The sequence below is a fragment of the Triturus cristatus genome, chromosome 10, assembly GCF_964204655.1.
Source record: "Triturus cristatus chromosome 10, aTriCri1.1, whole genome shotgun sequence".
NCBI lineage: Eukaryota > Metazoa > Chordata > Amphibia > Caudata > Salamandridae > Triturus > Triturus cristatus.
Window position 1 is genome coordinate 525,532,738 of NC_140593.1, and position 11,615 is coordinate 525,544,352.

An 11,615-nucleotide genomic window follows, 5' to 3' on the forward strand; every position below is an offset into this window, starting at 1 on the left:
AATTAGAAGATTTTATCACCAAAAAAAACACTTTTGTTTCTAGCTCAAAGATCAAAAGATACTAAAAACACAACAACAGGTGCTGCTGCGCAGTGGAAGGCCCTTCACAAAAGTTGACTTCCCATCTTCAAATTGCCTATTGCTGTATGTGTTAGACTGTTATTAATGAGTTGAAATCTACGCCCAGACAGTGCTAAAGACAAATTAATTCAGTAAGACTGTCACAAAATGTGTGGCATCACGCCGCATAATTTGCCTTTTCTGGCCGCATAACTCAGTCAATCTTGCCGCATAATTTTGTTCTCCCTGTTGCATAATTCCAGTGGCCCAGGCAAGGTACCAATTACTGCATGGATTTTCCTTGCTCCCAAATAAGTTATTATCTCTTTGCTCCGATCTCAAAGGAGTCTCTGCTCTCTGTATAGCATGTGTTTGCTTGGTTGCACCCGTGGGCTGATAGACTGTTGAAGTCTTTTTTAGTGGCAGTTGTACTTTTCCATGGCTTAGAAATAATAACAAGCATAAGAAATGTGAAGCTTTTTGTTTGACATATTTTGCCTCTGTACTGCAATGTACATCAACATCTGCATCTTTTCCCCATGTAGTCTAATCCATGCACACTGAAACACAGACACCTTTATCTTAAATGCCAATGAGAATCCTTTCCTTTTTCGCTAATTCAAGGTTTCCGAGATGGATCTGCCCTGGAACATAATTCAGCACAACGAAAACATGATTATCTGTCTCACCTGTCACTCTTTCCCGAAAGAAGCTCATTGGGAGGAATTTCATTTCCATACTAAGTGGCTGACTGCATACATAAAAATGCACTCATTTGCTCTCCCACTTCAGTGTCATCATGCCCAGCTTCTAAAGCAGGAGCATACCACTAGACTGCAGGAGGCTTTACTCAAAGCAACCAATGGCCACCAGCTAATGGGCTAACCCACTTGACTTCCGGGACACTCGACAGTCTTTGTTCCGGTTGCAGAACGCCTGCAGAACCAGCACGCAGGGACATTATAGGAAGGGAAACGACTCTTGCCCCCACAGCCATAGGACAATCTAAATGATAGTTCATCATTTTTTGTTGCAAAATCAATCAACTTTATAATTGATAGTTACCGATTTTACTGAGAATATTCATTAGCAGCTCAAAATGGTTTCCACTAAATAAGGTTGCAGAGCTATGTAATAGTGGGGCCCTGAGCCCTAATGAAATGAAGGGAAAGGGGCCCTTATGTCTTGGGCACAATCAAATATGCACCAAATATTGTATGCACAAGTTTAACAGCTCATGCATGACACTTCTAGAAGATTAATAACTGTGATTTTACCAGCAGTTTCTGAATCTATTAGTGTTAATGTGATGGGGGATGTGCTCTCAGGTAAAAAGGGCCTTTACATGTCTCTGCCATCCTAGGAAAAATAGGTTTAATTTCCAAAATGTTCGGGGCAACTGGACTCATTCTTTTCAGATCCCAGTGAGGATTCCTCACTGGCCACCAAAAGGAGTGGTAATAGCTGACAATGCCACGAAAGCCACCTTCAACCAGCTCTTGTTTTAGTCCCCAAAAAACACAGTGTCCCTGGACTTGTAGTTTTGCTTTCACCAGCATAAAATTGCTGTGTTCTCAAAGCATGAGTGGCTGGAGGTGGCCTTTGTTACAGGTGACTAGTTAGAAGCTATGTATTCTTTCTAAGTTTCCCCCAAGTTTGGCTCTGCAGGAGTCCCACTGACTCTCCACTGGGCTTGTAAAGACCTTCCGTTCATCCTCAGACCCAGGCCCACCCCATCACACTCTATGGACCAGAGGTCTGGCCACTATAAGACCCTCCAAAACAGGCAGGTGCTCTCCAAAGTCCAACCTTGAAGAAGGTATTCTGCCAGGTGTATGCCCCTTACTGCTACTAGATGTAGGATGTGCATATTAAACTCTTCAAGCAGAGGTGGCTAAAAGCATCCATAGGTTTATACTACAAGGAGAAGCTTGACTGAAACCAACCACCTCATGGATTAACTTTAGAAAAAGCAGATTTCCAGATAGACACAAACACATTTTAAGACCTTTGTCGAAAGGGAGGCAGAGAAATTAAGAACACCGGAAAAGACACTTATAGCCACAAGAATGGAAAACCACTATAGCAAACCACAAACACACCAACAATGCGTACAAGGGCTGGCCCATAAGATATGACAAGAGAAACAGATAAAACAGCAAAATGTCCCTCGTGGAAACTTTTTGCCCTTTATCGCTCTAACCAGCTTTACATCGGCAGACTTGGGCATCCAGATCTGACATGCCAGTTCACCCCTTCTAGGGCCAGTTTAGTAATGACAAATTGCAGACTAAAGAGAAGGGGCAAATCTGACACCACTCTAGCAAAACCAGGAAACAAGGTTTTCAGCACATCCTGTACTACTGACCATGGAACCAAACAAGGATGGACACAACACTAAAAGGAGGAATATGAGCACCACAATCAACCAGGTAAATTGATGATAATGGGGAACAAATAATGAGATCTGTACCTTGACAACAGCTGCGGTTTGCCACCCCCTAACAACACCATGCAGAATACTGCAAGTAGGCCTGGGTGGAGTTTGCAGAGTTCTGCTACGCGGAACTCCGCAAAGTGTCCAAAAAACTCTGCAATGCTACGCGGACTTCCGCAAGAAGCGGAGTGCGATACATCGCGCTAATCTAATGATTTTTAGCACCAGGAGTTTGTCTTGCGCTGCAAAATCAGCATGAAATGCTCTATAGGTCACGCCAGAGGGCACTGCTTCTTTCTGCTGCTCAAGTAGATATTCTACGCGAGCGACAGCTTCCTCAATACGAGCAGCAGATTTCTCAACACGAGTGGTTGCGATCCACCGCGACCACCCTCATTGAGAAATCTCACTGGGAGGAGGTCTAGTGCACAATTTTTCACGCTGCACTGCGTTGCTTTGTGGAGTTTTCGGAACTCCGTACTTTGTGCGGATTGGGCAAAACTCTGCGAACTCTGCTGGTGGTGTGGAATTCTTCACCCACCCCTAAATGCAAGAGATTTACTGTAAAAAAATCTAAATTACTGGCAGTGCCTAAATTACTGCAAAGAAAATCACTTGTTGACTTGTCACACCCGAAGTGATGAACCAACAATTCATTCTTGGTCACCATGCAACACAGACTTGTTTGACCACTAGATTAGTCTTCTGGTTCAGACGTTCGTCCATACACCACTTTCCTAACTCTTTTTTATGATATGCTGTGACCTAAACCAACTTTTCCTCTTCCCTTGAGACTCTGCGTCTCTCTTTTACCCATCTTGCATTCCTCTTCTGTAGTGTAAATAATTTTAACTTTTGTTTGTAAAGGTCAAAAACGATCACATGCACATACAAGTGACTAGGTGGTTGATTGTTACTGCTTTGCTGGGTTGAGAGAAAGTAGAGTGGACAGGAGCACAAGTCTTCTATTAGCCCTGTTGTGTGAGCCTTCCATACCCAAAAAAGAATCCCTACAGCAAGGCAAGATGTATAAAAAGTGCTACACTTTGTGTCCAATGTTTTAACAATTTGTACTAAACAATAAATGTATTCTTAGCCTTTTTTAATCTTTGTAATATGTGAGTTACCTCGGTTTCCTTAACCACGGTAACTGTCTTGTCCTGCATTAGGATGCCCCATTTGTCTGTGGCACCTTTTCTGGGAAAATGTAAACTGGTGAAATCAGCAAGATAATCAACAGGAGACAGAGCATCGCAAGGGCACCTTCATCTTACAATTACTTCCCAGTCAGATGGAGAAAATCACCAGCCAACTACAAAACTACTAGGATTCCACTGAAGAAATATCACTGTGAGACTCTCATTCTTTGGCATACATCTCCCTTTCGACGGGAGCACATAAACAGGAAGGAAACTGGAGGAAGCAAAACATCAATCAATCAGTAGAATTGTAAAGCGCTTTTTGTCACCCGTGAGGGTATCCAGGCGCTGGATCCCCTCCAGTACCCATTCATTCAGAATTACTACTTGAAAGACCCTTTTTCATCAGTGGTTGTAGCTGCTGGTTATTTATACAGAATGTAACTACATTGTCTCTGGGTCAGTTAATAATAGTCATTCATTTTAACCAACTAACTGGTTCTTGTGTGATCTGCTTCGGGAGTATAAAAGGCCCTGGGAGCCATTTTGAGACGTTAGGCATTCAAACACACCGATATCTGCAACGGGTCCTCAGCCTGGTGAGCCCTTTTAATTGGCTGATATGATCTCGTGCATAGCCACTGTTGAAGTGACATTGTGTTATTTTTCTAAAACATCCTAACGGCTAGGGCGCTCGACCTCGGACCTGGGGAACTGGGTTCGAGTCTCGGTAATGACGCTAAACATCCTGTGATTCTGGGCAGATCACTTAATCTCCCTGTGCCTAACACAAAAAAATAAATGTGTGTCCTCATGTAACATAACTGGTGCTATGTAAAGCGCTCTGATACCCGATACCTTCGGGTCAAGTTCGCGCTATATAAAACTCTGCACACAAAAAAAACAACAAAAAAATAGGTTTTGCTGAATCGTTAACCAGAACCGCATGTGTTGATACTGAAAATGTGTATGTAAAAACAATGACTGTTTCCTAGTTAGGCGTAGAGGGCGCTCAAGTGTACTCAAGCAGGTAAACTGGTTGTACGCCTCCCTGAATATAGTCTTTGTGTCTGAGGTGGGAGAGAGCTTACGCAGCAGCATGTCCGAGTTGTCTGTGGCGGACAGTCGTGCATGTGTTTACATTATTCGTGTCCACTCAACCATGTTTCCGCGTACCTGTCTCTATGTCCTTTTCGAGAAGTCATGATGCAATATTTCCCTTTTGATATGTAATCAAAGAAAGTAAAGTTCTAGTTATGCACTGTGAAGCTCCATCTAGAGAGAGAGAGAGAGAGTGTGTGTGTGTGTGTGTGTGTGTGTGTGCGTGTGTGTGCGTGTGTGTGTGTGGGTGGGTGTGTGCGTGTGCGTGTGTACGAGCGCGTGTGTCTCCTGCAAAAGCCATTCCTAAATGTCAAAATATTTGCTATATACTATAAAATGTTAATCTGTATTTTGAAGACTGTCTAATGTATGGCGAGTATTGTAATGTTGAATATGTGTGGCACCAGTAGAAAAATGTCTTATTGTCAACGTTGCAATTGGACTGTAGAGGTCCTATCAGGATTTTAGAGTAACATGCCATCCCCAAAGTAGAGAGAGAGAGCAGAGAGGAGAACAATGTACGTGTCTATGTGTGAGTGTGTCTGTGTGTCTGAACGTGTGTCTGTGTGGGTGTAAACAGAGAACTCAAAGTCCAGAATGCTTTTGTGTGTGTTTGTAAGAGTTCGATTCCAACGTTTTTTCAAATAAAGAGCAGAATTCCTCAAAAACATTCTTTGTAAAATATAGCTGTCTCCACAGCAATCCTCTCATTAAGTCTTTCTCTTTCAAATTGGGTTAGTCATGTTCCCTGCAGAGAAACAAACACAGCCTTAGGTCTGCAAGCCTGAAATTTCATTAAAACCAGAGCACGTCCAATTTCAGCTGCAAATATACTACTGATATTAGGTATAATTACTTGCATGCACATCCAGAACTTGGCCACTTAGCTTCATGTCCTGCCCCATATTGTCAGTTGCACGCATGCTTCCCTTTCCTGAATGACGTTTTATACAGAACACAGTGGATTACAGGCAGGGAGGCGGGAAAAGCAGTTCTAACAACAGACGCCTGGAAATACACCAAAAACACCATACTGTGCTCAAATCAATTTCTCCAAAACAAGAGGACTGAATAACGTATTATATTATGTAAATAATTTTAATCCACGTGTGCTGCATTCATAGATATTAATGTTTTATTTCTTTTTAATTACATATACTTACAAACGGTTTGCAACAGTTTAACACTGTCAGTCTTTCCCACGAAAATTGAACTTTAAATGGAATTGTCTCATAGAAGATGGAAAGCATCCAAATGCAGGCATCACATGAGGATTTGCACCTTTTATTTGGAAAACACACATAGAAATCATGTTATGAGTCCAGAGACTAGCAAATTATGTTAGAAATTGACAGCAGTGAGAATCGACCATGGGATCACTTCTTTGTCCCTAATACATCAAGCAAAGTCAAGGACCTAATTTTTTTTACTTAAATACAGCCGCGGCCCATGCAGGAAGGAGCGGTGGGTTGGTGGGTCCCGGAGGGGGGGATTTCGACGGACGATGAGGGAAAATTAATTATTTTTTTGTTATTTACCACCGGCCCCACTGCCCCATCGCTCTTACTGCACGGGTCACAGCTCCTCAAATCCAAGTCCTAGAAAGTGCTGTCAAAGCTGGTATCCGGTGATCACCACTGGGAAACGCTGAGCACATTGTAGTGTCAGAAGCTACTGTTCCTCATCAAACAAAAACACAGTTGTCGGATAACGATATCCTTCGGCAATTCCTGAAGGCACATCCTTCGGTTGGTGTGCCCGCTGTGTGACTGATACACAGGTATGGCTTCTCACCTCTGCCTGGAAAAGAGGTTCCTGAAGGCGTTATTGTAGTTTTTGTTGAACGCTGTGTAGATGAGAGGGTTGAAAAATGAGTTTGAGTACCCCAGCCATAAAAAAATGCTTTTCCAAATGGGCGGGATGTCGCAGGAGCAGAGAGGGTTGATCAGTTCAGTGATGAAGAAGGGGATCCAACACAGTACAAAGACCCCAATCAAGATGCCCACCATTAAGGCAGCTTTTTTTTCCTTCTGCTCCCGCCAGGTGTCCCCATCTGTCTGGAAAGTGACGGTGGCGTGGCGAACCGTAAAGACCATCTGGGGCTGATGGGAGGCCTCTTTCACCTGCAAATCAAAGCACCATTGTTACTAAGAGGCATTGCTCAACGGGGTACACGAGTGCGACCTAGAAACTCAAGGAGCTCACAACCTATGCATGCAAAGGGTTTGTGACCGGAAGAGAGTGCTTTTTGCAGTGCAAGAAAACACTGGATCAGCGTATCTCGTTAAACCCCTTTTATGGATATCGCCCTGTTACCCCCCTCCTGTGCCTTTCCCTACATTTAACTTATGTTTTCAAACTTTGTGGGAGGTGAGAAATTTAGAGAATGAGAGTTCTTTTGAGTTTTGTGAGGGGTTGTCAGTGCTTAATTTGTGCAGGTGGTTGCAAATGGTTGAATCTAGCAGTCAATGTTGGCGCCCAATAACTCATTTTTCATCAATAGTCTTTGACCAAGAAAAAGGAGGAAGGAAAGACAGGAAACTTTGACAAATGGAGAAAACAGTGATGTAGAAGAACCGTAAGAGTGAGATAAGGAGACATGGATTGTAATCTAAAGAGGTATGAGGTAGAATCAAGATTAGAAATTTAGCAACTATTGCATTGTGCAGCTCTGGTGGTGGTCCCTGAAAACAACTTTGGACTTCTGTACTTATATTTTTTTTACAAGTTAAGCACTGAGATTGCCAAGGCCATAAGTTGGTACTGTATGTCACAGTATGTCAACAGCCATCATGGTTTCCCTACCAATTACCAAGCAGTTGTTTGGTCGGGGAAGGAGGTAACAACTGTAAAGGCATGTGGTTTTAGTTCTTTTTGGTATCCATATCACGAGCCAGGAGTGAAGGGCAATATGAGATCACTTCACTAACCAGGATGACTCCTTGATCAGGAAAACTAACAGTTAATGTCCAAACTTTTGTTGATTCCCCAATATCTTACAAAGGCATTTTCTACCAGTTCCGCACTAGACCCGGAAGAAGTCTATTTCAGACTAAATAGGTAAAACTGGGCGTTCTAAAGAATCTTGGGCTCACGTTGTTCCAAGATGGTGTTTCTCTATAATTTTCTGCAAATGCAATTATCCTCAGTAACATATAGAACACATGGAGTGCCAATTAGGTGTGATGTTTGATAATTCTTGCTCGAAGGGGAAAGACAAAGCGGCAGCAGCGTGCAAGAAAAGCAATATGTTTAAGTCCCTACAGAGCTGAGAAGCAATCTTTTGAGACCCCCTCCATTCAGCCTAAGGCCAATGAATATATATTGGAAGCTGGCATCTTAAGGGCTTATCACAACATTCTGCACGATGACCCCATCATTTGTGTCACGCCACAGGTCAGTCATATGAACAAAGAATCTGTATGTTGCTTATTATTCAGTAATGTGTAAAGTGCACATGGAGGTGACATTGCCTACTGTATGCTAAAATGGATACATTATTTCTGGTTTTGCACTCTCCTGAATCAACACATTTCACTGACAACAAATGATCATTCACTACATTGCGCTACTTTTATTTAACTCGTTTATGTTTTGCTCCAAAACCACCCTTTTATATTTTTTTGCATTACTGCATTTAATTGATTTTTTAATACACAATATAACTTTAATGCCATTGTGTTATCAGTCATCAGGCAAAACTTCTCAGATGTTTATCACAGTCTGCCAATCCGCCATGCCTTGCGTAGTGGGGGCCACTGGAAAATGGTGGTCATATGGAGATATGGGGGCCCAATGCTACTTAACACACTCAAAAGTTCCAAACTGTGTGACAACCAGGTTCCAGGCTACTAACACTGTATATTATTTTCTGGCAAACACCTTGTAGTCAAATCTGTATAATATTCATTAAGACAACATGAAAATGCATACTGTGGTCTCATAGCAACAAAGTACTGCTCTTGAATTGTTCAAAGACAACATTGATCATAGGTACGCATGCTGAGAAATCAACAAACCTCAACAACCTCCGGCATGGGTGTGATGGTGTTCGTCTTCCTTGATCCAATCCGAAATTTTGCAGCTTTGTATATTTTCCAGTACACAAAAAGCACTACACACAAAGGGAGGTAAAATGCTCCAAAAGTTGAGAAAATTGTGTAGGAGGGTTCTTGACTGACTTGACACTCTTCGTGGAACTCTGTGTAGGTTTCGCCCCAGCCGAAGAGAGGGGAGAGGGAAATCACCGCTGAAAGTACCCAAGTCATGCCAATCATGATGTTGGAAATCTTTTTTCGGGTTTTTAGGGTGTACTCGAGGTGTCTGGTGATGGACCAGTAGCGATCCAAGGCAATGGCTGTGACGTTCCAGATGCTGGCCGTGCAACACAGTACATCAAAGGAGATCCAGACCTGGCACAGAACCCGGCCCAGCTTCCAGCGCCGACCATTCAGTTCATGAACCAAGCTCAGAGGCATCACCAAGGCGGCCACCATTACATCAGAAATAGCCATTGAGGCCACCAGATTATGTGGCACGCGGTGGAAAGTCCTCACTCTCAAGATGGTCACCAAGACAAGCACATTCCACAAGAAGGTGGCGATCACCAGCATAGCCAGCAAAGTTAGGATGAGCACACTGAAAACCGAGAAGGGGTACCTGCTTAGGTCTCTGGATCCCGCACTGCGATTGGTTGAAACAGTAATGTTCCATTCCATCCTACATTTGCTGCCGACATGAAAGATGGACAGAAGATAAGAGGTTTTAGGGGAGACTTATATCAAGAGCATTGGAAGCCCAAATACTTGAAGTCAGCTTCACGCCGAACGTGTACGATTTGCGAGCCACCCTCTGTCAGGGGCTGTCAGAGTCATGGATCCTTTTCCGTGTTCACCCAGGCATGGATACAAAGTATGCGTAAAGAACACATTTCCACTGCGGCCATGGTCGTTCGATATCAGTTTATCCTTACACGAGCAAAAAAACTGAAAAAAAAGAAATCAGCGAACACGTTATTAAACAGCAAGGTCCATAAATCATACATTAATCTCACATGAATTTGCTTTGATTTGCTTTCAATCTATAGCAGGGTAATTAGTGTATCGGTCTCTGCACAGCATGCATTTTTCCTCGCTCATTAAGAGTGGAAGGTTTAAATGCTCCTTCTCAACTATAAATACTTGTGCGAGGAAGACCATATCTTAAACACTCCACATTCAATTAGCTGCCTAGTTGCTAATGCTATAGCCACACTCGGAGCACCTCGCGCAGACTGATTGCCAATCCCAGTGCAAGAAGTCGATGCTGTCTGGCGCAAGGACAAGAGCCACCCTTCCGCTCCCCCTCGCGCGCGCTTCTGTCGCTTACAGTAACGAATGGATCTGGAACGAGCCCCAGCTTTCGAACGTTTAAAAACGAGCTTTACGTCGAGCGTGCCCCATCAAGCGCACAGCTCGCGCCAGATTGATAAAGTGCGGCACGTGCCCAGCAGTGGTTAATATCCCTGCATGAACTTACCTCTGCAGCCAGGGTGCTTAGTCTATGAATGTTGTCTCTGGTGCGTCAGGGTGTCTGGCTGAGGACGGAGCCAAAACACAGCCGGGTTCCCGAGAATGAATGAGATACACATCTTTTCTTGAACTTAACGATCCAATAAGTGACGGACGTGCTACGAGGTATCGCCGCTGTGGGATGCTTGCTCAGTTATTGGCACGCTATTTTGGGAAGATCTGTCTGAAATGCCTAATAAGTTCAGCACTTTGTCCAAGTTTCCCTTCTTTTAGCAGAGATGCACTTCTGCGAAAACCTGTCTTAGCGTCCTGCAGAATGTACATGCGCACCTATTTATTATAATACGTTTATATTTATATAGCACTTTCCACCACTGATAAGGTGCTGTGTAGCGCTTTACGCAGGAACAGCACGCTACTCCGTTGGATGCAATTAGAGACTTTGTCAAGCATATGGGGTTTTAATTGACATGCTGTTTATCATGCACATTATTTTTCTATTATGTCATGCTGTTAACTTCTGTTTTTGCTAACATAGCGCCTCCCACCTCATAATGTCGCCTCTCTCTGTATTCTACGGGTGCTGCGTGTACTCACCCTCTCTAGCCGTCCGTGCAGCTGATTGAATCAGTTGTCCTTTCATCCTAACCTGCTCATTATTTGCCATTCTTTGAAATTGTCTCCAGCCTCTTCCAGTGCCGCTCTGCCAATGAGCAGTACCTCAGCCTGACACCAGGCAAGCCTGCCTGCCTGCCGCTTCTAATACAGAACCGCGTTAACTCCTTCATGCCCGACTCGAGAGCTGCTCTGCTGGTGTGGTGTCTCTGGCGTGCAACTTTTGCACCCCCAGCGCAGCTGAACTCAAAATGGAGACAAATATTAATCCTGATAGATTGTGACTTGGGGCTATTTGTCTGGTAAGAGCACGAGGATTGAAAATGTATTCTCTGGGCTGTATCTCCAATCAACAAAGGCTTTCAATATAACAAATTAAAACCCAGATAAGAATTGTAAAGTGCTTGTTCTCGTGCAACAATAGTGCAAAACTATATTCAGACTCTTTATTCATCAAGGCCGTATGACATATAGAAAATAATATCACGTCATTTTAACAGACTGCGCACAAACCGAATACGATGCAAGGTTGATAAATTGATAAATACAATATGCCCGACGTTCTTATATATTATAGTTAAATGGTGAGCTTGTGTGGTTCTGCTGGTGGTTCAATCGGTGAATGAAAGAATGAGTCAACTGGTGGATGGATGGAGGCATGATTTAAAGGGGGAGTGTCTGCTTCGCCTAGAAGCCAGCCCCTCTCCTTGGCAGGGTTCATTACTACCCTGGTCCATCTTGCAGCAGGCGCAT

General features: G+C 43.5%; 1 protein-coding gene across 1 annotated transcript; it reads right to left on the reverse strand.

The window, feature by feature from the left end:
* Window positions 1-5,854: 5,854 nt before the first annotated feature.
* On the reverse strand, window positions 5,855-10,967 carry HTR5A (5-hydroxytryptamine receptor 5A). The gene is made up of 3 exons (XM_085630122.1): window positions 10,845-10,967; window positions 8,757-9,722; window positions 5,855-6,860 (listed from the first exon to the last, which is right to left on the reverse strand). The coding sequence occupies exons 2-3, from the start codon at window positions 9,453-9,455 to the stop codon at window positions 6,528-6,530; spliced, it is 1,032 nt and encodes a 343-aa protein (XP_085486248.1). The 5' UTR covers window positions 9,456-9,722; window positions 10,845-10,967; the 3' UTR covers window positions 5,855-6,527.
* Window positions 10,968-11,615: the final 648 nt, after the last annotated feature.